The sequence below is a fragment of the Rousettus aegyptiacus genome, unplaced genomic scaffold (genome assembly GCF_014176215.1).
Source record: "Rousettus aegyptiacus isolate mRouAeg1 unplaced genomic scaffold, mRouAeg1.p scaffold_m13_p_11, whole genome shotgun sequence".
NCBI lineage: Eukaryota > Metazoa > Chordata > Mammalia > Chiroptera > Pteropodidae > Rousettus > Rousettus aegyptiacus.
The window spans coordinates 49,310,360-49,335,809 of record NW_023416286.1 but is presented as its reverse complement, the minus strand read 5'-3'; the positions used below and the strand labels follow the sequence as shown (position 1 = coordinate 49,335,809).

Below are 25,450 nucleotides of genomic sequence, written 5' to 3'. Positions count from 1 at the left end.
AAACTCATATAATTGTACACTTAAAATTAGTGAATTTTATTGCTATGTAAATTACACCTAAATAGAGTGAGCACCTACTTTGTGCCATGTTCTGGATGATGACCATACAGAACAAAATTAAGCTTTTCTTTTATAAAATTAATTAATTTTTAATTCTTTAATGTTACCATATTTAACCCCTTTAACCCCATCTACCTCCCCCCCGCCCCCCCAATTAAGCTTTTCTATTGAAGATTTCTAGTCACAGTGTAAGTAGCTAAAATAGTAAAATGCGCAGCCAGCCTACTGAGCAGCTTTCTGCCTCAATTATTTTATATAATGCCCCTTGCCTAAAAAAAGGAACGAAAAACACCCAGACCCGAAATCGCCTCTTGATTCCCTAATCTGTCTTCCAGCAAAAATCCAGCGGACCAAGCTGCTGCACAGGCCAGGTTGGGGATCAAGCCTGTCAATCATTTGTGACCGTAAATGGCTCGTGGAGGTCGGCCTGGGGATGGAGAGAGGCCGAATCCCAGGCAGCTGTGAGTTGGAAGCCCAGTTCCGGCAACCACGCTTAGGCTGACGGGAGCCCGGAAGTCCACCCGAAGGCTTTGGTTCCGGCGGCGGCGCGGGGGCGGCCGGGAACTCGGAAGTCCGCCGATGGCTGTAGGTCTCTCCTCGGTGGCAGCCCGGGCTTGCAGGCGAGGTAAGATCGATACCGGCTTTCTTGGGCATGGCTACTCGGGTGGGAGTCGTGGCTGCGGTCGCTGGCGCAGCCGTTGTCGCGCTGCTCTCGGCCGCGCTCGCTCTCTATGGGCAGCCGCTGGACACAGGTACCCGGTCGCGGGCGGCTTTTCCCGACGGGAGGCGCCGCGATGGGGCTGGAGCTGCGGGGACCCGTGTAGTCTTCGCTACAAGAGCGCGGCCACGGCGTCAGGCTGCTGGGGGCGGGGGTGCAGGCTTGGCCTGGCCAGTGACAACGCGAACACAGCTGCGGACGACGCGAGCTGGGCGGCGCTGGCCAGGAGCTTTCAGGACAGTCTCGGGGCCGGACGTGGCGACGTAATTGTTAAAGAATTTTAACTTGGATTTTAGACATGATAGGTCCAAATACTTCGAGGAGAATTTAGGGGTTCTTCCGCTTCTGCATCTCTGTTATACCAGTAGCACAGGGGCTTCTGGGCAGAGACAGTATTGGTAGCTGTTAGTCTTAAATTCACACACTGCAGTTTGTTAGTAGAATTTCTTTTTGAGTTTGAGGTTTCATTATTAGACTGACTTCATAAACTTTTACCAAAAAACAGGTGTTCTGGAATTTAAATCACCGACTTCCCATCATAGCTTCAAGGTGTATCAGTTAATTTAAAGATTGCTGTCAGGTGCTTCAAATTAGTTATGATCACATTAATTTAAAGCACATTTGGCAAAAGAGACCTTGGTATCACAGTAATTTTAATGGCAAGTAATTCTAGAAAATAGCCCAGGCTTAGAAATCTGTAATTCTTCAGTCTTCCTTAGTTAGCCACACTTCTTTAGAACAAATAAGAACCAGACCTGTTTAACCTGTTCCTGCAGACTCAGAATTGTCATGAAGACAAAATTACTTAATAGGATAAATTTTGTCACTTCTTGTCAAGGCCTTTTTTATATTTCAGAACCTTGATGTTTATATTTAAGTATTTTTGTGGATAAGTCCAAATGATGTATGTCATTAAGCCAGCTGAAACTGAGACTCGTTGTGCAGTGTAGGGAAATTTGACCTTTCTATAGCCCTTTCACTAACAGATGTTCATCTTCGGGGAATGGGACAAAACACTGGTGAGCAGTGTGGACTTTGCTTTGCATTCTTACAATTCCAGATAAAAAGTGAAAATGCTGCAGTTCTCAGAAATGATTTGTCCCCCTCCCAGATGGTATCAGAAGGCATTTGAAAAGGATTTTGGCTTTTGGTTGGTGGGGTGAATATTCCGTTAAAGAAAAGTGGTTTCTTTTGCCTTAAAATAGCATTGTTTTTATAAAATAGTGTTTTCTGCCCAGGCTTATCCATTACTAACTGAGGCGTCTTCTCAGATCTGTCTCTCAGGGCCTCAGTTTTCTTATTTGTAAGAGAATGATAAACTGGTTCCTAATGAGAGTAAATCAAGGTATCTTAGTTCATCAAATATTTGTGTCAAATTCTGTGCCAGACTGTTTGAGGCACTTGAGGGTGGAAGTTCAACATGGAAAGACGTAGACAGGAGCTCCCCTTAAGCCACAGGTTGGAGCTGTACTACATTCTGTGTAGATAGAAAGTGGTAAGGTGGTCTTAGGGATATTTTGTGTGTGGCTAAGTGTTTAATATAAAGTGATGGTATGTAATAAACCCAAAACACTGTAAGGAACCTAGAACAAGAGCGACTGGTAAGTTTGGATTCTATCTTTACAATTGCTAGACTTTTTTTTTTTTTTTTAAAGCAGCCATATTGTTCTGGGGAATTTGAAGGAGCGACCATTCTCTGATAGTCTTGTATTGACCAGTCATGTTGTTAAACTGAATCTGTTCGAGTTTGAAACAAATGCTGGCAAGCTATTTAGAGACAATGCATAGATTGCTCATCAGCCGCCAGTGATACCGTCATTAAATCTGATTATAACAGCTTTGGCTGCTTTCATGCAGCTTGTTAAGGAGCACTGGGAAAGAGCATTTCACAGTAGCCGTGCATGGCAAAGAGACAGTGTGCAGTCTGGGAGTTTGGGGTGTGGACAGGTGTTTAGGAAGTTGACTTTCCGGCGAGGGGGAGAAGCGAGAGCGGGGTTGCCCTGCTAACTCAGTTTCTCTGCAGCCTGGCTCTGAGTCAGGGTGGGAGGTAGTTCTGCAGACATGTTACTGGAGCAGAATTCTGCTTATGAGGAAAGACGACTGGAGCCACAGGATCAGCTAGTTTTACTGATAGTTGCACAAGCCTAATTGTATGTTTTTTAGGCCAGAGGTTTACAGTGATTCTGTTTTGTTGCTTTGGAAGAAGGTGAAAGGTGTTTGGGTTTACAGCAATTAATATTCTCCTTACATTTTGGGGTCTACGCATCTGCTATATCAGCTAAGGAGGCATTTACATCTACTCAGTAAAGAAAATTACTTGAATAATTTCGTTGAATAAAAAGTAAAACTGTTAGAGTGTTATTAAAGGTAAAGCTGTTTTATCACGTGGAGCTGAGCCAGTTTCTGATCTTCACTTGAACTTGTGACTTATGTCTAGTTTTTCCAGCTGTTGAGATAACTGAAAGGATAAAAATAATGGGTGCCTTATTTTCAAGAAAGGCAAATTAAAATGAGCTATTTAGAGACAATGCAAAATGCCTTTGAACCCAATGTAAGATATATTCTATATTTAGATTACCATTTCTAGGTTATTTAATTAGTATCTAATTGAGTGTTAGACATATGACTGGAAAATTAAATTGGGAAAAATGTGAATCTCAGACTTGAATATGATAGTGGAAGGTAACAAATGAGAAGATGCTTTTTCAGTTTGAGAGAAGAGACCTAATAAATTTACAGAAACATTGAAATAAAATATAGTTTATTAATAATACATTACAAATTTTTTTTTCTGAATAAGTAGACTTCCAAAGTGTCTGATACATTACAAAAGTAACTTAATATATACAAGATGTGTTAGTATCGTGTTGTAATTTCTGAACATCATTTGCTTACAGAAATAAAATAATAAAACCATTGGATAAAAATCTATTATAGCATTCATGTCAACTTGCAGTGTTTTGGTTAAAGGGGTATTTCATTTAAGTCTCTGTTCTTTATATATACCAGTATTTGCCATTCTGAGTGATTTCATTTCCCTGTTTTTCAGCTTTGAAAAGAGCATTTTCACTACATAAAGTACATTCAGTAAAAGATATGGAAAATACTTTTCAGTTGGTGAGAAACATCATACCTCCTCTAACCACCAAGAAACACAAAGGGCAAGATGGAAGAATAGGCATAATTGGAGGCTGTCAAGAGTAAGTGACTTGCAAATGTTGGTATTTAAACAATAAGTCTATGTTATCTGTCTGTCCATTTACCTATCAGCCATCCATCCATCTAGTGGGACCCTAGTAATCATTTCCAAATATAGTGTGATATTATGACACTTGATATTTTTCAGTGAACTTTTTTTTTTCTCACCTCTTGCACCATTTATTTCAAATACAACCACACTAAAAAGCTGCAAGATGATGTATCTTGTACAAGAGTACTCTAGATAGAGGGGAAACCTCTGTTAATAGTTATATATTTCCCCATTGAGGATTTTGTTTTTTTTTTTTTAACTTTAGACAGAGTTAGCAAAGGGACTAGAGCTGGTTCACAAGATCGCAAAGAGAATATGGTTTCTCTTATTCCTTCTGTTTTCTTCATCCTCACACTTAGTCACACACCTGGATCAACAACCCAAGAGACATTTCTAAATGGACAGTACTCATTTTTTAAAAATTGCTCTATTCAGCCATTGTCTAGCTATAGCCACCATGGTGGCCTGCCTTCTTAAAACCCACTAATAGTTTCCTTCCTATTAATCCTCTTTCTTGCTAAACTGTTGCTGAGATGAAAATGAATAAACAAATAAGTGGATTTGGGATTCAGTGCCCTTTGCTCTTATGTCTCATCTAAATTTAAGCCCTAGAAGAGAGAAAAGGGCAACATAAAGGCATCAGTGAAGCAAAGACTGAAACTATTTCTGAAATAATGTAAAACAGCTACAAAAGGAATAACCTGGAGAGCCGGGTGCTCTGGGTGGCGTAGTGTGGGCTGGAAAATAAAACTGGCAGAGAAACAAGCAAGTCATGCCTTCCCTGCAGTCCTCTGGGGCCAGTGTGGGTTTCAAGCTGCCAGTGTGCTCTGTGGCATGGCTTCCAGGGAGAGATTTCCTTAGATCCCGGAGGGAGGAGCCATCCTGCAATTAAATATTTGTCATATTTAAATCGTTATTTCTCAGGCTCATACTTCAGAGCTCCATGCTAGGCTCTGTTTTGTCCCTCCCAGGCCAGGGGCCTGTAATTATGCAGGCAAGTCTGGTCATTCCTATTCTGTTTCTCTTTAGTGATTTGTTTTGGCTTGTTCGGGTTTTTTTAGTTTGTTTATTTTTGTTTTTAATTTTGGCAAGAATCAACTAAATTGATTTTCTAAAACTGTAGGGGGACATGTGCTTTGGTTTGAAAACCACGCTCTCGCGTGTGGCCCCAGCGAGGCAGTGCTGGGGTCAGAGAGTAAGGGTGGGAATGGCAGGCTGTGGTCTAGTTTGGAGCCATCTCCCTCAGCCTTCTTTTCTTGACTAAGCCGAGGCCGCTTATAGTTTTGTTCCTCAGCAAACTTTTTGATCGAATAGGAGAAAACTCTAAAGGGCTCTGATTGAACTGCTTACTGGTGTGTGGTAATGTTAAGGTTTTGCCTGTAGTTCGGGGTTAATACTATTTTTTTTATTTTATACTTTTCTGTATTGACCAGATTTATCCCATACATATGTATGTATGTATTTTGTGATCAGAGTAAAAACGTTCAGCATCTGCTTGGTTTACTTTGTCAATTTAAAGATATTCCTGGAAGTCATATGAAATTTGACAGATCCTAGCTTTTGTAAAGACCTGTTCCCTCTTCCAGTATTATATATTATGCTGCTATGTTGTTTGACAGATAAGATTTATAATTTGTCCATGTTTATAAATGATACCTTCCTGCATTTGACTTAAATTCAACCTTGGATAGTGTTTCTGTTTCTGCTTACATTTTGTTTGCATTTATATGCTATCTCTTTGCCTAGTCCCATATTTTTAACAGTTTATCATGTAGTTAGGTATACTTATAAATAGTATACAACGATTTTATTTCTTTACCCAATATGACAGAGACTGCTCTTTTTAATTAGGGAAATAAACCTGTTCACATTTAGAGTCTACCTGATGTACCTTCTAAAATTTGTTATATTTACTCTTTATTTTACTTTGTGTTTCCATATTTATTCGTGTAGACTTATTCCTTATAAGTGGGTAAGTGGATATATGGTAGTTATTGTACAGATGGGCCATAATTTAACCAATTCCCTATTGATAGGCAATTGGTTGCCTCTATTCTTTTCTTTTCAATTAATAATATTTCTGTAGACTTCCCTTTAGGTATATATATCCTTGTGTGAATTTTTCTTCGAAGCAGAGTACATAGACACTTTAAATGTTACTGAACATTGCGAATTATTCTTCCCCACAAAGAGCACGAGTGTGTGCTATCACCAACAAGCACCTGTTCACCTCACACCCTGCGGCTATTGGCAGCCTTTGCTCACTGAGCAGTCAAGGCAAGCAGTCTTCTGTTGTTTCAGAATATTTCTTAGTGAGGCTTGTGTTCACGTTGTGGGTGTGCATGTGTCGCATGTCCTGTCTTTTGGCATTTCCGGCATGTCGGTGGTCCTCTGCAGGAGAGTGCTCTGTGTGTAGAGTGTGCTCTACATTTCCCCAGTTTGTCGTTTCTGGACTAGCAAAACTCTTCATTGCCTGGAATTGACATAAAAGTTACAGTCACCGTCTGATGGCAAGTTCAAGATTTTTCTTCTGTGCTTGAAGCGTCCTTAAAAGTAGAGTTACAGACATTCCAGAACAGGTCAGAAGCCAGAAGGTGTGAGAGTCTCTTCTTGTTTGGCCTGGGTGCCTCGTGTGGCCTCACATGGAGATGACCGTTGCCTCTGCTTACGGTTGCTCTCAGGAACTGGTGTTGCCCCTTGGGTACTGTCCAGTGCCGGTCGCTCTGTCCTGTGATCACCTCAGGCACACTCTCTCAGCAGACACCTTTGGTAAACTCTCATCGTTGTCTTAAATCTTCATTTTTTGGGTTTTTTCTCAAACATACCTCCCCTCCCATCTTCCTTGCTAACAAAACCCCAGTTGTGTTCAAGTGGTGTTGCATTTTCTCTTACTTTTGATACATCAAGTCATTTTTAAATCTGTTTATAGTAATCTAGAGAAACGTGTCTTCATAATTTTGTCATCTCATCAAGCGTACATGTGATATATTCTTTAATATGTTTTAAAAATTTCCTCCCAGAGTTGTCATGTGTTTTATAAAGTTAATTCTTATATTTTATGGTTTTTGCTGATATTGTAGATGCTATTTTTATCTTTTTTTTTTTTTTTGGTTGATAGAAATCTGACAACCTTACTGAACTACTTTATACTAAATTAATTCCTTAACAGTTTTATTGTGGCCTAGTTGATTATAATAAATTGTACATAATTGAGATATATAATTTGGTAAGTTTGACATATGTATGAACTCCTAACACCATCACCTCAAGCCTTCAGTTCGAACATACCCATTACAGGGAGACTGCAGTCATGGGAGCCAGAATTTGCCTCTCCTGATATAGTACAAAGGTCTTGGGGAAAAGACTGACTTTTCTGGTTCTGATTCATGTTTATTGAACATCTACTGAGCACCTACTAGAAATTGGGCCCTGTGTTGAATGCTTCACCTTTATTTAGTTTTATTGATAAACCTGGTGTGCTTGCTTCATTCTCAGAAGTTTTGACTATAACTATCTTCTTTTTAGATATACTGGAGCCCCCTATTTTGCAGCGATCTCAGCTCTCAAAGTGGTATGTTTATTTATAGCTTGTTTATTAGGATTTCTCTGGTAAAGAGTTGGATTATTTAAATATGATTGAAGCAAATATTTTCTGACAGAAGTCTAAATAACATCTTCATGTAATCATGGATAGGAGAAACACCCTTAAATATATCCTGATCTCTTGTGCATTGTCAAAATAACTTGAAACTCATTTTTTTAAAGCAAACTTTTATTAGACTTTACTTCACCAAAATGATCTGGGATGCCTTTTCAGTCCTAGCTTAAGCAGTTGACAACTTTTGACCATGCCTTTTGAGCAAGTCCTAACTGCCTAGTCGGTACAGTTAACACGAAGTGTGCTCAGCCCCGTGGCCACACTGCTTCCTGTGAGCTTCATAGGTGAGGCAGCCTGAGCTTGTCTGGATTTCTGAGGTGGCAGCGAAAGTCTGCCTTTATTTCCAGACCTTTTCTTAGGTTATACTTTCTTCTAAGTCTCCTAGCTGTAGTTTAACTGCTGCAGTTGGATGTTTTACAGATAGTGCTGTGCAATCTGAATGGTTGAACACCATGTGTCCTGTGGTGAATGGCTCTTGCGGAAACCACTTTGGGTGTCTTTTGAGCAAGTCCCACATTAAGTCAGCCTCTTGTGCTCGTTTCTCAGGGTGCAGATTTATCCCACGTGTTCTGTACCCGTGAGGCCGCACCTGTGATCAAGTCGTACAGCCCGGAGCTGATTGTTCACCCGGTTCTGTGAGTGGGGCCCACGTGGGGTTCTTTGTCGCAGCTCTCCTGGGTCATGTGCTGTCTGTACACTGACTCTGAGAGCCTCTGTTAAGTAGCTGCTGTACTGAAAGTTGGTAGGTCGATGGTTTCAGGAAAAAAATGAGAAAATTCTAATGAACCCATGTGGTTAAAAGATGACAAACAAACAGCAATATGCAACAGCATGGAATGAGATCTGAGCACCAAGATGATGTGTCCAGGGCTAACCCCTATAGCCTGTCAGAAATGGTTGGAGATTCTGAGGTCCATGAGAGGTCTGCCTGTGGACAGTGTATGAAAGCCAAGAATGAGGGGCCTATTAGGCAGTAACAAACTATTCACTAAATCAGCAAAAGCTTGCATGCCAGACCCGTCCTGAGACGGCATCAGACCGAGCAGACAAAAACACCTGCTCCCGTGCTGCTTCCTTTCTAGGGCAGCCCTGTGCCCTAGAACTTTCCTCAGTGATTAAAATATTCTCCCTCCAGCACTGTGGCTGCTGACGATATGTGGCTCTTGAGCACTTAAAATATGGCCAGTGGTACTCAAGAACTGTTTTTTCCTTTAATTAAATTTAAAAGCTCTGTGTGGTTAGTCTGCTGTATTGGGCAACATAGCTCTGGAGTTAGACAAGATAACAGGGTAATAAGGACCACAGGGAGAATGGAAGCTCGGGAGGGAACAGGGAATGTTGGCTGTGCATGTGGTGCATGTGCCATATTTGCAGTTTTTAATAGGGCGATCATGAGCAGTGGCGCAGAGTGGCACTCAAGTAAAGGCTTGAAGATGGTGAGGGAGCAAGTTCTATAGAATGGGGAGTAGTAGGGGCAGCTTCCATACACAGGGAAGAGCTGGTGCAAGAGGTTAAACTCAGGTGTGTCGGGGAGCACTCAGGGGTCTTCAGAGTCGGTTTGGGTGACCAGAGGTTCAGAGTCAAGTCTTGCAGGTTGTGAGGGTTATTGCGAGGCTTTTGGCTTTCACATAAATGAGAAGGAAGCTGCTGGATCATTTGAGCAGGGGAGGGACAGGCTCCAGTTTGTGTTTTAAAAGGTACATCTGGCTGACATATTGAGAATAAGCTCTTGGGGCCCAGGGTAGAAGCAGTTCAATTAGTCATAGGTTCGTGATGGGGTAGAAATAGGACATTGGGTCAGATTCTAGGTACATTTGCAAAATACAGTTCCAGGCTCTGCTGACTGATTGGATATGGGATACAAGAAGAGAAGAGAGTCATGAATGCCACCCAGGATTTGGGCTGAGTTGTCATTTAATGAGGCTGGGAAAATGGTGGGGAGCAGGTTTGGGTAGGGTGATGATTAGGAGTTGGGTTGTGGACGTGTTTTCAGTTGCCTGTTAGACATCCAAGCAGACATGGCTGATAAGCATCGACTAGGAGTGGGGCGGTCGGGGAAAGTAAATCTGGGAGCTGTTGACATGTGGACAGTGTTTACAGCCAAGAGACAAAGATGAGGCCACATAGGAGTGTGTGTAGGCAGGGAGTACCCGTTTGGGAGCAGACGAGTGAGGAGGTAAAAAAGGCCTAGAGGGGTGTTCTGGAGTCGAGTGAAGAACTGTTTTCAGACTGTTCTCGAAGGGTCTTGTGTCCCTGTAGTTAGAGATGAGGACTAAGAATGGATGGTCGGATCTCACAGTATGGGGTCGTTGGTGACTTTGACATGGGCGACTTATGGAGTCAGAGAGGGCAAAGTCTTACAGAGTGGGTTCTAAGAGTCTAAGAAACAAGACGATGAACAGAAGGATATTGTGCAGCTGTCAGATCTTGTTGTAAAGGAGGGGACTCAGTGTTTTAAAGAGATCAATCACACGAGTCTTTTAGATGATTTCCCCGGTGTGTCTGATATATGAAATGGTCTTTGAGTGTAAAGACTACATTGTTACCTGTACTCCCGTGTGATGGAGACAAACTGGCAAAGGTAATTTTGAAATTAGCCATAATGTCGTATTCTAATATGTTTAAGATTTTTCTTCCATGAGTCTTGTTTAAAAAAAGATAGAGAAAAATGTATGCTTAAAGCTATATGCCCTGAATTATTGACTATTTCTGATATGAAAGAAGTTCTATTTTGACTCAGGTTTGAAGAGACCCAAATCCTCTGCTTGCTTACCTTTGCAGATTTTGCAAAACCATATGGACCATTTGAGTAAATTGCTAGGGCCCTTCGCAAGGCTTTGGAAAGGGCCCAGCAAGTGAGGGGTTCTGATCATCGATGCTTGAGTTTCATCACAGTGAAAATGCCTCTGCGTCTCTCATATCATTCCCTTATTCATACTCTTTTCAGCCATGTCCTATACGTGAGCACTTTCTCACCTTATTTCCTGCTTATGCCACTCTTCCCTTCATCTTGTCTGCGTGTTTCCAGAGAGTATGGCTTCTTTGTCAAGCCTCTTAAGTGGAGGTGTCTTTTCCTTATTGCTCCTCCCAGACCACTACCCCTTTCTCATTCCTAAAACCTCCAGCTCCTTCGAACTCACACCATCAGACTCTGCTATTCACCACCCCTCCTCACGGCAGCTGTCCCAGATCCCTGGATCATGATCCCTGGATCATTCTTTGAATATTTAATGTCTGGCCCAATGTCTCTCCACCATCGTTCTCATAACTCTAATGTGTATGCGTAACAGCTTCATTGAGATTTAACTTAGTATAAAAATCACTCATTTTAATTGTATAACGATTTTTGGTGTGTTTACCAAGTTGTTAACCATCACCACTGTTTAATTTTAGAACACTTCCATCACTCCAAAAAGAAAATCCCTGTGCGTTACCACCCCTAGCTCGAGACATCTCTAACCTTTCTGTTTCTATAGATTTGCCTTTTCTGAACATTTCATATAAATGGAATCATACAATATGTAGTCTTTCATGTCTGCTTTCTTTCTCTTAGCATAATACTTTTGAGCTTCATCATGTCGTAGTATATATCCATACTCCTGTTTTTTAAAAAAAAATAAATAAATTTATACGCTCTTCACTCATTTCTCCCATTTTTATCCCTCCTTTCCTTTCCTCGTGTCCAGCAACCACCAATCTGTTCTCTGTATTAATGAGCTTGTGCTTGTTTTAAGGTTCCACATATAAGAGAGAGACCATAGATACTTACCTTTCATTGTCTGACTTATTTCACTTAGTGTAATGCCCTGAAGGGCACTTAAATGTAGACAGCTAGACATCTGTGTTGTGGCATTAAAAGATGAATCAGTCTCTGGAGGACACTATGGAGACATGCTGGCTGAGTGCAGGGTGGGGTCCTGGCTTAGATCCTAGAACAGAACAAAAGGGCATTGGGGGAAAAACAGGGAAAATCTAGAAAAGTCTGTAGTTCCATTAATAAACAAATGAGATTTTAAGTAAACTGTTCTGCCCTTCTTTTCCTTATTTAGCGACAACCCCAAAGCCGTTCATGAAGTGGAGAAGTGGTTGTCCCGACTGCACGCCCTGGTTGTAGGACCTGGTTTAGGGAGAGAAGATGCTCTTCTTGAAAACGTCAAGGTAATGTACAGAATTACTAAACAACCTCCCCTGTTGACTCAACTCTTAGATCTTGGGAAGTCAGAACAAATATTTTTCTTGACTTTTTGTTAGTTAGTGTTCTACAAAGCTTTTCATGGAATAATTAAGACAAGTAAATTTGGCTTGAGGGATAAGAGAAGGAACTAGGCACAAAGATGGTAATGAACCTAAAATCATACTGGAAGAGTCTCCTTTTTACTCTTGGGGCACTGGCTTATTTCACACTGTAGCAGGAGGACGTCATTGTGGAATCACTCAGATGTTTTATGGTATCACCTTGAAATTTATGTGTTTTACACCCAACATGTTGGGAAGTCCCCGTATCCAGACTGAGTGTTAGCAGCGGACAGGTGTCTGGGGTCAGACTCAAGTTCTCCCAGCACAGTCTCCTTCCAGCCGAGGAGCCTGGCAGCTTGCTCAGCCTCCCGGGCCTTATACCTTCCCTGGAAGGGAGTGATCGTATCCCCAGAGGTTACTAAGAGACACATTTTATAAAATGCTTTTGCACAGTGCCCAGTAAGGCACAGTAAAGATACAGCAGGGACAAAGTCACTGTCACAGATGACCTGGGTGAGAAGGGATATTTCTGAGAGTTATTCTAACAACTACTTTTCCTGTAAGTTGAACATTTAGGTAAAAACACAAAAGGTGTTCTGCTCTAGCTTCGTGTCGTCAGCTGGGTCCTCTTGAAAGCTCAGTCTGATTTCTTAACCTGATGCGTTTCCAACCTTCTCGATGTTCTCGTTGGTCTAGAAAACACTGGGCTTTGGGCCCCGCAGCTTAGTTGAGTTGCAGCCTTGACCTCTGTTCCCTGCCGTCCTTTTCAGATGAAACCAGCACATGCACAGCCTAGCCAGGCGCTCAGCGAAACAGAGTGAGCACAAGCCTAGTTCACCTTCACATGCAGTGTATGTTCATTTACTTTTTCATTTATTGTTTATGCTATTCTTTATTACTGAAAAATCAGTTTATGGTTGCCTTAATCTAAAATGGTGAAATCTAAAAGGATAAAAATTTTTTATCCTCAAAAAGTTGAAATAAAATAAATACCAGCCAGAATCAGGGCAAATAAAGATGCCAGACGGCATGCCAGCCCTATGTTCTGTGTGTTCTCTTTGCCCGTCACTCTGACGCTGGTAAGTTGTCACTCTCCAAGTGGACACATCTCGGGTTCTGTCCCCTGCAATCTTCCTGACTTCCCCCCAGGCCCTTCTCAGTGCTTCTGCATTGCCTGCCCAGCTCTAACCCTGGATAAGGGGTGCGGTGTAGCCTCAGGGGCCAAGAGTAAGCTCCAAATCAGGGAATGTGCCCGACACCCTCAGATACTTACTAAAGGGTTCGGGGTTATACTAAACGTGATCTACCATCCTCATTGTCATTAACCAAGAAGGGCTTTTTTTTGGCTCAGCTTTTGCCTCTTGAATTGAATAACAGTTCTAGTGAAAAGGTGTAGGGAGCCCTGTGTGTTAGTTGTACTTTCTTAGCATCTGATTGGTAAGGAACATTTTGAAAAGGTAAGAAATGTGTTTGCTTTATCAGAATTTAGTGGGAACATGGATTTTAAAGATACCTGTATGACAGCTCTTTCAATTCCAGCCTTTGAGGTGAAAGTTGGGGTTTGGAATTTCACTTTTCTCAAACACCTGAATAATCATTGAGGAGAAACAGCTATGACAAGTGACAGGTGACTGGAGTGAATGGGATTGAGCAATAAATTTGTTTTTGACTGTAAAATTGATGGTATATCCATTTATTGCCTCTTTCAAAAGGGTTAATTAAAACATATGTATCCTTTGGAGTACATTATGCTAAGGGAGATAAGCCAGATGCAGAAAGACAAATAGTGCATGATCTCACTTCTGTGTAGAATTAAAATAATTGAACTCATAGAAGACAAGAGAAGGGTGGCAGCCAGGGGCTAGGGTTCAGGGAGGTGGGAAGGAAAGTGTTGATCAAGGGGTACAAACTTTAGTGAGGCAGGATGAATAAGTTCTGGGGATCTGACGTACAGCATGGGGACTAGAGTTAACAGTGCTGTATTGTGTATTGAAATTTGCTAAGAGGCAGGTAGCTCTTAAGTGTTCTCACTTGTGTGAGGTGATATATATGTTAATTAGCTTGATCGTGGTCATTTTACCATATATCAAAATATCAGGTTGTACACTTTAAATACATACAGATTTTTTTCTTAGCTTTACTTCAAGCTAAGAAAAAAAAAGATGTATCCTGAGTTGTGACTGAGAGGAACTAGAGAATGCCTGCCACATACTTCTCTTCTATGTCTCATGCTACTTTGCATTTCATAGTTTTATACTTAATGAAACGTAATGAAATTTAATGAAGATTCTTAAAGAAAAGGAGCCCACTGCCTAGAACTGGAAGCCGGCCGAAGTCTGTGGGGTGCTGGATTGTTGAGTGATTCTGAACAGAATGCCCCGTGCTTCACTGGGCTCTGGAATGAGAAGCCGTGATAATAGATGCCGGGGTCGGAGGGGCAGCTATTCACTCCTGTCACAAAGAGCTGGCCGAGAGAACAGGACAGATTAATGAGCCAGCAGTTGTGCATTCAGGATAAATAATCTGAGAGGCAGTCAAATACAACTTAAAAGTAGCTCTAAATGATACATTGTACAAATTAGAGGATTTAATTTAGGATAGGATTCTCCGGGTTCTAAGCCACCTGGAAGTAGCATGGGACATGCAAATATGTCAGGCGAAACCACTCAGATCTTTGAAAGTCTTGACCTCTTGCTGAAAAGTAGGAGTTATTCATGGTCGAAGAGTTTTAGACCCTTCAGTTTCTCCAAGCAGAAGGCCTCTCCTTGGAGTCCCTATGTGTGAACAGTGGATCAGTGGTGCCCTCGCATCTGGAGTTAGTGGTGGTTGGCACAGTAGGGGCTGAGCCTACACTGGTCGTGGGAGGTCTGGCAGTGCCTCTTGGATGGTTAAAGAGGGGTAAATGAGGGTTCCTGCCAGAATGGAGCCAGATATGTGGTCCCCCAAGGAGCCTTGTGATGATAGGATTCTTGACCTTTTGTTTACTTGCCAGTAAACCCCTGGCCCCATTGGTCATGACAGTGGAACTCACAACACACTCCCTAGTCCCCTCTTTAAACCTCATCTTTTAATGCCCTATTTTCATTGAAACATCGTAGTGATGTTTCTTATGTCGTTTGGAGATTTATACATGTTGCTGGTGTGGATAGGTTTGACTTCTGGTGCTTCCTCGGTAGAGGCTGTTAGGCTGGCTATCGGCTGACCACCATCTGCTGGTGTAACTACATTGTGAAGGCACCACATGCTGTGGTCTGAATGTTTATGTCCCCCAAATTCACGTGTTAAAATCCTAACCCCCAAAGGTGACATATTAGGCCTTTGGGAGTGATTAAGTCATGAGGGTGGAGCCCCTATGATGGGATTCATGCCCTTATAAAAGAGACCTCAGCTCCCTCGTTCCTCTGCCATGTAAGGACACAGTGAGTAATCTGTGACCAGGAAGAGACCTACACTTGGCACCATTAGCAGCCCGAGTGGACTAAGACTGCGTGGTGGGACTACAGTTTGGTTCAAGAAGCCACTCGTTAGGGTTTTTTTCTGAACAAAACTTGCAATGAATATGTACTCCCTGTTGACAGCTGTGATCGACAGGCCGCATGCTTGTGGTTTGCCTGCTTGTCCTTCCTTATGTGAGATTCCTGCCAGGCCCTGGCACTGCCCCGACTGCCCTGTCCTGGCAGTACTGCATCCTCTGCTTGCCCACCTGAGCCATGTCCAGTTGTGTTCAACTGTAAGGAGTTCCCACACTGGGCATTTGGCTCTTCACCGTGAACCAAGGACTCTGGTATTCCTAAGTACTTGCCACGCACAGACAATTCATTCCTCAGCAGAGGGTTTAATGCACAGAAAATTTATTATCAGTAATTAGAAATGAACTTATTTTTGAACAGCTTAAATGAATGAAAAATGTGCTTGGACTTTATCAGAATTTCCTCATAAGCATTTTATCTCCCTTGGGACAAAAAAACTTGTGCTAAGGTCTCACAGAACATTGGCCTGGGGCAGTTATTAGCTGGGGCACCCAAGACAGGCTGTGCAGCTTCATTGACCTTGGGTTTCCTCATCTGCTCTGTTTTCATGATCTGTTTCATATTCTACTTGTGGATTACTGAGTTTAGTAGAATCTATGAATTAAATATTAACATACTGTGTTTTGTGTGCCAGGCACTTTTCTGAGTATATTAGTAAACTCATTTAGTTCTCACAACATCCTAAGTTGGTATTAGCATTATTTCCATTTTATAAATGTGGAAACCGATACAGAGAGATGATGTCTGGCGCAGATATCAGATGCTTATAGTCATCCAGGTAGGGCTCGTGGTATTTATGTCCAGAACATCCAGTGCCAGAATTGGCGCTCTCTGTACTTAAGCCCTGAGAAGCAAATGAAATTATGTAAAAGCATCTTCAGGCGGCTGTGTAGGTAAATAACAGTATTTATTTTAATTCTACTGCTGTGTGCCCTGTAGTGTGTGTGGGACTGGGGACACAAAACCCCAGTGGTGGGAGGGGTATAATAAAGTATTGGCTGGTCTTTGTCCCCTGTTCCTAGGAAAGAGTCTTTGAACCTTTGGAATTTTTTCAAGAGGTAGAAATGGCTTTTATTCAAGATGGACCTCTTGGACCTCACCTGAGTTTATGCTAAAGATTTGATTGAGGATGGGGGCCTTTACACCAGGAACTTTGAGATTAGAGTTGTTGCCACCTCCATGGAGGGGAGGGAAAGGAAGGGGGTTGCAGGTTGGGTTCAGTCACATGGGCAGTGATTAAGTCACACGAGCATAATTTTAGAGACCCCAGTAAACTCAGGAGAGCTTCCAGGGTGGCGCGCACAGAGATGTGTCCTGACTGACCAACTAGGAAAGGGCCCAGAGCTCCTTGTGGGACCCTCCTAGACTTGCCCCTTGTCTCCCTCCATTTGGCTGCTCCTAATTTATGTCCTTTATAATAAAACTGTAATTGAAGGTATAGTGCTTTCCTTGAGTTCTCAGAGTCATTCTAGCTAATTATCGGACATGAGTGGGTGATGGAAACCCGAGTTTCTGCCTGGGGTTTGAAGGGTGGGCAGTTTGTGAGGGTCAGTGCCCTTCACCTGCGAAAATCGACCATCTGGTGGTTAGGGTCAGAATTGCACTGCAGCAAGTGTCTGGGAAAATAGCACAGCAGTGTGGTACTGAGGGACCCTCTTTGAGCAGTCTCTTAGGACGTACACTTCTACCTGTTCAGACCCTTTGTTAATCCCACTTCAGGAATCATATTTCAGAGGGAAATATCCTAATACAAGGAGTGAGATCCTAATTTGTAAAGTTACATATGGAGTGTCTGTGACACAACGGCATTACTAAGCAAACTTTGATACGTTATTTGGCTGGAACACCATAACCATTTAGGTTTTTTTCTGCAACCACATCACAGATAAGTGGATTATGTTCAGTTAAGGAAAATTGTATATCTGATATACTAAAATAATTGATTATAGCAACATAAAAACTTATTCTTATCAAGAGGGTTCAGGTGTGAATTTAAGGTGAAAACAGCTTGTGAAAAGTTTTCTATTTCAGGTCTTTTGCCTCTGAATTTAAATGCATAATAAAAAAAAACTTAGTATGTTTATTTGAAAACAAAAACAAAAACATTTTGCAGTGTACAAGCTAGAAGGTGGGAAGTGAGGGTGTGCCTGACTGCACTTCCCAGCCCAGTCTCCAGAGTTCACATTTCTATTCATTCTTCTGGACTTTCTTCCTTCTGTATATAAAATAGCAATTGCGGTCATGAGAATTGCTAACATTTCTTGAGTGAGCATTTCCTATGTTCCAGCTAATACAAAGCATTGCATTATGCTTTCTTATCAGCTTCCTGCTCAGTGCCTGCTACATAGCAGACATTTATTGGATGTTTTCGGAATGAATTCATTATCTAGTATAATTCTGAAAATAACCCTATTAGATAAATTTTTATTATTATCTTGTTTTTTTGATGAGGAAATTGTATCCAAGAGAAATTAAATTACATTCTTGAGATGGTCATGTAGCAAGTAAATTGCTGTTTTGTTTTTTTTTAACTTTATTGAGATGAGATTTTTATATACCGTAGAATTCAATACCCATTTAAACAGTACAATTCAGTAATTTCTAATATATTCATAGAGTTGTGCAACCATCACCATGATCAATTTTAGGATATTTTTATCACCCCCAGAAAGAAACCCCATACCCACCAGCACTTGCACCCTGTTCCTCTCAACCTCCCCGGGCCCTGGCAACTACTGATCTGCTTGCTGTCTCTATGGATTTGCCAATTCTGGACCTCTCATGGAAATGGAGTCATGCACTCTGTGGCATTTTGTGACTTGCTTTTATTCACTCAGCATAATTTCAAGGTTCGTCCATGTTGCGGTGTGTCAGTACTTCAACTCCTTTTTATTGCTGTTTAGTATTCTATTATATGGATGGACTACATTTTTGTTTATCCATTCATGAGTTCATGGAGATCTGGGTGGTTTCCACTTTTGGGCTATTATGAATAATGCTGCTGTGAACATTTGTTTACAGGTTTTTGTGATAACTTTCACATTTTTGAGGAGCTGCCAGTGTTTTCCATAGCAGCAACACCATTTTCTATTCCTGTCAGCAACGTGTGAGGGTTCTGACCTCTCCACATCTTAACATATTATTGTCTGTCTCTTTAATTATAGCCATCCCAGTAGGTGTGAAGTGGTATCTTTAAGTGTGTGTGTGCATACGCACACTCATTGTGGTTTTGGTTTGCATTTCTTTGATGGCAGTGATGTTGAACATTTTTTCATGTGCTTATTGGTCATTTGTAGCTCTTTGAAGTATCTATTCATATCTCTTCCCCAGTAAAAAATAAATTGCTTGTCTTTATTATTGAGTTTTAAAAATCTTTGTATATTCTAAATACAAGTCCTTTATCAGAGATAGTATACAGATATTTTTTCACTCTGGGTTGTCTTTTCATTTCCTTGATGGAGTTTGTAGCACAAATTTTTAATTTTGATAAAGTCCAGTTTATTTTTCCTTTTGTCACTTAGGTTTTGGTGTCTTATCTGGGTTTTTTGTTTTGTTTAGTTTTGTTTTTCGCCTGACCCAAGAATTCATCTTTTAAGACCTTTCTTGTTTTAACTCATATTTAGATCTGTGGTCCATTTTGAGTTAATTTTTTTGTATAGTGTAAGGAAGGGGCCCAGTTTCATTCCTTTGCACGTAGATATCCAGTTGTTCCAGCAACATTCATTGAAAAGGCTTTTTCCTCCAGTGAATTGTCTGGATAGCCTTGTTGAAAATCAGCTGACATAAAATGAGGGTTCTCGTTTCCGTCCCCTCAGCCTACGTAGCTGTCCCGCGCCAGTACCACACTGTCTTCATTACAGTGGCTGTGCATTAAGTTTTGAAACGGTAAAATGTGGAGCTCTTGAACTTTTTTCAAGATTGTTTTGGCTCTTCTGGGTCCTTTGCATTTCCATGTGAGTTATTTAATTTTTATATGTTATACTTTTTATAGTATATTTGTTGTATATTGATTTTTATGTTTAATATTTTTATTTTAGTAGCTACATCATAATATGTATTTAGTTCACTTAGGCTGTTTACAGGTTTTTCTATTCATGTCGTCGTGAACATTTCTGTCTACATATTTATTCCTTTTCTTTTGAGTATTTAGGAGAAATTTCCACAAGTTCTGTTGCTGATTCCAAGAGCTACAGCAGTTTGCTTTTCCACCAACAGGCTGTCCTTGCCAGGACTCTGCTCTGGGGAGCTGTCATTCCAGCTCACTTCTGCCTGGCCCCTTATATGGGAACGCTTGTTTAATTTTAGTTCTGTCTTAGTGGAGACGTCACACTTCCTCCACAACCATCCTCCAGCCTTTTCTGATCCGGATGTGGCTTGATCATTCCTGTGTCATTCTTTTAGGTTAGATTATTATCTAGATGGTAGATGCAACTGCAGTTGTGGAGAATGGTGATGTCATTAGCTAGTCTCACGGAGCTGTTTCTTGTTATTGTGTTCTCACTGCTGCTAACATGAGCCATCCTTACAAACGCAATAAATATTGACAGGATCATACAAATCATCTGAGTGATGGAAGCAGATAACTTCTTAAATGGGTGACTGATGCATGGTTTTGTGTGTTTCTCTTAACTGCCAGTAGAACTGAGCGTTGGCGTGTTCATGGTGTTGTGTTATTCAACTACCACCCATCATGTTGACTCACATTTCAGTGTTCGAATATTCACTTTACACTGTTTTTGTAAGAACTTTTTAATAGGAAAAATACAAAGAGATGAAGATGTTGGTGTTGTGGCCAGACACTGCACCATGAAACCAGAGATTCAAAAATCTGAATTAGCAAAAGCTAGTCAATTTTAACAATAAAGGCAAGCAGAGTATTTTCATTGTTAAAGAAGGAAATAAGCTTCCATGAAGCTCCCATACCCGGATCCTCACTTGAAGGGGCTTTTGGAAACACTCCCAAAGCTCCAACCAGTGTTAGCAAAGTATGACAGACTGTCAGGGCAGCTCATGCTTTGTGGCGTTTCACATTTCATTTTCAGAATGATAACTTTGAATTAAGTATGTGTGGAACTTATATCTCTCAATGTTTTAAGTTATTTCTACTTATATCTTTATTCTCAATGTTTTCTATTATCAGGTAGAGGTCATTTTTATATAATCTTGCACTGGTTCATAAGAAGCAATCATATGTTGATCATATATAATCTTTTTTAGTAAAAATCCTCTGAAATTTTTAGTATAACCTTTTCAGAGTTATTTTTTATCATCACTCATTTATAGCAAAGTGTTATGAAAAATACATAAAAGCTGATGATTTAGGGGAATTCTCAAGGATTTATATCTGTTGGAAATTTGTAGACACTGGCATGGAGGTCACCCTTCGTGGGCTAGCCTGGCACCCAGCGCTGTGCATAATGTCACCAATGGGCTTATGTTTTCAGAGTTCCCTGTGCCCTGCCTTAACAAGGGGACTGTTGGTTCATTTGGGTCTTTTCTGTTTTATGCACTTTATTCTATTTGTTGAAATTTATCAAGGAATTGCTTGGTTAATTTCCTCTGAGAGGTAATGGGCTTTTCCTTTTCTCGCAGGGCATTTTGGAAGTGTCAAAGGCCAGAGGTATCCCCCTCATCATTGACGCAGTGAGTGTGGCCTCTCCATTCCTATACCCTCCTCACAGCCAGGCCCCCAAGGCCAAGCAGTAAACAGGAGCCCTTGCTCTGTGCAGGATGGGCTGTGGCTGATAGCTCAGCAACCAACCCTCATCCAAGGCTACCGGAAGGCCGTTCTCACTCCCAACCACATGGAGTTTGGCAGACTCTCTGAAGCTGTGGTGAGTTTGTTGACCACCCTAAAGACAATGTGCCAGCCCTCCTCCTCTTGAGGGGTGAAGGACACGCTGTGCAGTTCTGCTCCCACTGGTCCCTTCAGGTGCATCTGCAGGGACAGACATGCAGATGGCACATGGATGCGTGCATTTCTACAGTGCACACTTTCACATGCTAACAGTGGTTTTGTTTTGGTGTTGCATGTGTTGGGGCATCTTCTAATTGGTGCATTTTTGATTGGATGAAAGGCAGAATGGTGGGCTCTGGGGTCAGCCAGCCTCTCACAATGTGTACTCTATGTGGATCATTCCATCCCTGTTCTTCATCACCTTGTCTGTGAAATGTAGATAATGATGGCATTTGCCTCATAGGGTCTGTGAGGATGAAATGAACTATATGTAAATGCATGAGACCTTACGTATCTTATGCCCCACAGACATTATCATTCGAAGTTGAATCACTTCTGTAAACTTTGAAAATCCCAGCCATGATGAGTGTTCTCTATCTTTGGTCTGACAGGGTAGGAGACAGGCACCAGAACAGTTTCTACTTCAACCCCCAGTGTTGGCATCTACCTGGAGGACTTGCTGCCCATGGCATTGTGGGCCACCTCCTACCTGGTGGATGAAATGCACATCTCTGTTGCGGGGCCAGAGCTTAGCCATTATAAAGTGCCTGGTGGGTCAGGGATTCCCTTAGATGTGTGAGTCTGAGGATCAGGATAGATGAGGCAGGACATTCATTGTATCTACTTTTGTGGGATCCTTTCACATATCTCACGACCACTGTGGTATCCTGCCGCATAGCTGAAAGACCCCGTGGACAACAGTGATCGCCGTGCAGCTGTGCTGAGACTCAGCCAGGCTCTGGGGAACGTGACCGTGGTCCAGAAAGGGGAGCAGGATGTGATCTCCGATGGCGAACATGGTGAGTGGCTTTGGGCTTCACGTTTTGTCAACCAGCCATGTGGCCATGCTGGGTACAAGCTCCAATTAAACCTCTCATTCACATATGATAAAGGTGCTCAGTGCCACATTTGCACGTCATGATTACTCATGTCTCACACCTTCACACACACACATCACACGTGTTCCACATACAGAGGGACCTCCAGATGAGCTTGTTATCCACAACTTCGAAGTTCATTATTTCTGTTATGCAAAAGGGACAGTCATGAATGTTGATCCTAGTTGACACCAGCTGCAATGGCCAAAGTCCTATCAGTTTATAAGCAGCAGCCCAGTGGGAAAGTGGCTGTAACAGCAGGTGGTACTTTAGGGTCCCTGACATGCCACCTGTCTTGCCTGTAAAATAATTGCAGTTACTTGAATATTTTACTGCATTTTATCCTATTTTATAAAAACGAGTGGAAAGTGAAGAAATCCTAGAAGCTGAGAGTAGTGGTGGGAATCGCCAGGTGCTGAATGTGGCAAATCTTCCAGTCACATTCTTTCAGCAGGAGCCTGTGACCACTGAGTGAGAACGAGGCGGGGGTGTGGGTGGAGGGCCTGAGAGGCACCGCCAGTGCTTGCTCATGTCTGCACAGCGAGGTGCATAACCAGAGAACATAGAACACCTCGAGCTCCCTGAAAACAAATCCTCCCTTCCTGATCAAGAGGCAGAAAGCACACCAGTTACCTTGAGAGAATTTAGCACAAAGACCTATCACCTAGGTGTAGAGTTGCTGACTAGGTTGTAGAAATCGGCCAACACTGAACAGAAGGCACACTAGTCACATGTGTGTGCACTAGTCTCACATGCTGGGCAGGAAACACTGTTCTCTGAGAGATCCTGAAACCTTTAGGCACTTGTATTACTGGAAGGTACTCTAGATTCTAACATCAGAGCATATTAACAGCCCGTTTTTGGGATATTTTCCAAAGAAATAGACATGACTTCATTTACGTTGTATAATGAGAAATGAGCATTACCAGCCAGGTCCACACTAGGCACTAGCGCATCTCCTTGAAGGTGGACTCTGTTGTGTGAGATACGCTGGTGGGCTTGGTCTTTAGGAGCCTGCAGGACTGAGGGCCCTGTGAGTGCTGTGCGACTGTGCTCTCCTCTGATCTGTTTCAGCAGGCCCCTTGGTGGCTCTGAGTCATGGGTGTCTCCACTGACCACCATACTGAACAGGTGGTTCTGGGGCAGCCCAACCTCTGCCTGCTTTGGTTCCCTCTCCTGTAAAAGAGGTCTCCTTGTTAGAGACAGACAGGGAAGAGCCACAGATGACCCAGTACCCTTTGAGCAGAGACAAGCCACCCACTCTAACCCCCATCTTGCTTTTTGCTCTCAGTGCTCGAGTGCAGCCAGCAGGGCAGCAACCGCAGGTGTGGTGGGCAAGGAGACCTCCTCTCAGGCTCCCTGGGCGTTCTGGTGCACTGGGCACTCCACGCTGGACCTGAGAAAACAAATGGGTATGGCCACATCTCCATCTGTCCTACTTTGAAATTTTTAACTGTTAGCTATTTTAGTAGCTCATACATTTCATAAGTAGCCACTTGGAACATTCCAAATGAAATATTGGTATTATTGTTACATGGAAGAGCTCTCAGGGCAGGGGTTGATGCTAGACTGCTTGCCTGGGGAGCTTTTACTCCATAAGATGCCTTACCCCATCAGGCAACGCCAATGGCCTCTGGGGCCTCCTTAGCTTTTAAAGCTTACCAGTTAACTCTAATGTGCAGCCAAATTTGAGAACACTTTTTGGAGGTTCCATGTGCACCCTCTGTATATATTTGCAGGTGGACGTAGAGCTTACTTGAATGCTATCCTGGAAGATGAGTTTTCTTTAAGAATTCTAAGCTGTGAGCTTTGGCACCCATCATGGTGACAGTATGGCTGCTCATGCTGGGTGGGAGGTGTTGGGCTATAGGGCCCTTCCTGACACCTGGTAAAGCAGTGTTGGGCCCTTGAGGTTGCAGCACACCTGGCAGGCACGGAGCCCCCACCCAAAGAGGCCCAAGGGACATGTGCACATAAAAAGGAAGCTATAGCAGGAGTTTAGTAATGGAATGACCTGCATTTTTAGATCTTGACTATTTCCTCACATCCTGGACACTAAAGAGTACTTTTAAATTATAACCAATACGCCCTGGTCCAGTTTTCACAAGGGAAAACTGCTGTGTTCTAAACTTTCTCCAGACAGATAGGTATTTTTGATACCCCTTTTGTCAGGGAATACCGCTATCTGGATTAATGGTTATCATAACTGTAATAAAGCTGCCTTCTGCCTCAGGGGCATATCAGACTAGCAGTTGCCAATTTGGGGCCTCCGGGCAGAAAGAGAAAAGAAATCAGAGCCTTGATAGCTTCTGGCCCCTGAAGTCTGATGCAGCTGGGGAAGCTGAGGACTTCCCGCTGCCTTGCTAATTCCTCTGCCCTCCAGTTTCAGCCCTCTCCTCCTGGCTGCCTTCGGTGCGTGCTCCCTTACCAGGCAATGCAACCACCAAGCCTTCCAGAAGCACGGCCGCTCTACCACAACCACTGACATGATCGCAGAAGTTGGACCTGCATTCAACACACTCTTTGAAACCTGAGCCGATGCAAACAGGAAAAAAGTGGGCACCATGATGGGAGAGACTGCATTCATAATGGGAAAATCCACATCCAATACATCTGAATCCTGTGTACCAGAGCAGCACGGGCTGCCTGGGAGGTTTATAAGTTTAGGATACCTGGGTTGATGTAGAGGATTTTAGAATGTAGTACTTTTTGGCTAAACTAATAAGCAGTTTGAGATGTTATAATGACACTAAACAAAGTATTCCTAAACTTTTCTTAGCTTCCCAGCAATAACAGGAAAAAATGGAGAATCACTTGAAAATGGGAAAGTCTTTCACCAGCTCAACTGAATTTTAGCTTGCTCCAAGGTCAGAGTTCTCTATTAATCCCTCTGAGCTTATGTTTTCTCATTCTCTCTACTGCTGTTATTTTATGTTTGTTTATACCATAAGTCCTTATTAAATAGCCCTCTCAAAGGGATCCAGTCATTTCCACATATCTGAATAAATAAGTTTTCCACCAAAGGATGTGGCATTCATTCTTTAGCTCATTTTTGTTTTTTAAATAGTGATTACATTGAAAGGTCTGGGCAGAAATACTAAGCACTGATTGACTGAAGTATTCAGAATAACTAGTGATTAGTTTGACCTTGGAAATCCTTTTGG

At 42.2% G+C, this 25,450-nt stretch overlaps 2 protein-coding genes across 4 annotated transcripts in view; one reads left to right on the top strand and one right to left on the bottom strand.

Moving 5' to 3' along the window:
* The first annotated feature begins 563 nt into the window (after nucleotides 1–563).
* On the top strand, nucleotides 564–25,309 carry NAXD (NAD(P)HX dehydratase). 3 transcript variants are annotated; one of them, XM_016145267.2, is made up of 10 exons: nucleotides 564–685; nucleotides 3,828–3,978; nucleotides 7,554–7,599; nucleotides 8,233–8,321; nucleotides 11,736–11,844; nucleotides 21,045–21,095; nucleotides 21,182–21,286; nucleotides 22,088–22,208; nucleotides 23,578–23,698; nucleotides 24,670–25,309. In XM_016145267.2, the coding sequence occupies exons 1-10, from the start codon at nucleotides 640–642 to the stop codon at nucleotides 24,818–24,820; spliced, it is 990 nt and encodes a 329-aa protein (XP_016000753.2). In that variant the 5' UTR covers nucleotides 564–639; the 3' UTR covers nucleotides 24,821–25,309. The 3 variants fall into 3 exon arrangements, with proteins under 3 accessions (XP_016000753.2, XP_016000752.2, XP_036084696.1); XM_016145266.2 differs by lacking the exon at nucleotides 564–685 and adding an exon at nucleotides 692–812; XM_036228803.1 differs by lacking the exons at nucleotides 564–685; nucleotides 7,554–7,599; nucleotides 8,233–8,321 and adding an exon at nucleotides 692–812.
* Nucleotides 23,561–25,450, bottom strand: part of CARS2 (cysteinyl-tRNA synthetase 2, mitochondrial) — a 42,468-nt gene continuing 40,578 nt past the window's right edge. The window contains exon 17 of the transcript XR_004953372.1: nucleotides 23,561–23,682. The gene's annotated coding sequence lies outside the window, so the exon portion shown is untranslated. The remainder of the gene's footprint in view (nucleotides 23,683–25,450) is intronic.

Coding starts and splice junctions, on each gene's coding strand:
- NAXD (XM_016145266.2), top strand. CDS start 713: ATGGCTACTCGGGTGGGAGTCGTGGCTGCGGTCGCTGGCGCAGCCGTT. Junction 21,287..22,087: donor GCAGACTCTCTGAAGCTGTG/GTGAGTTTGTTG, acceptor CCTGCCGCATAG/CTGAAAGACCCCGTGGACAA. Junction 22,209..23,577: donor GATCTCCGATGGCGAACATG/GTGAGTGGCTTT, acceptor TTTTGCTCTCAG/TGCTCGAGTGCAGCCAGCAG.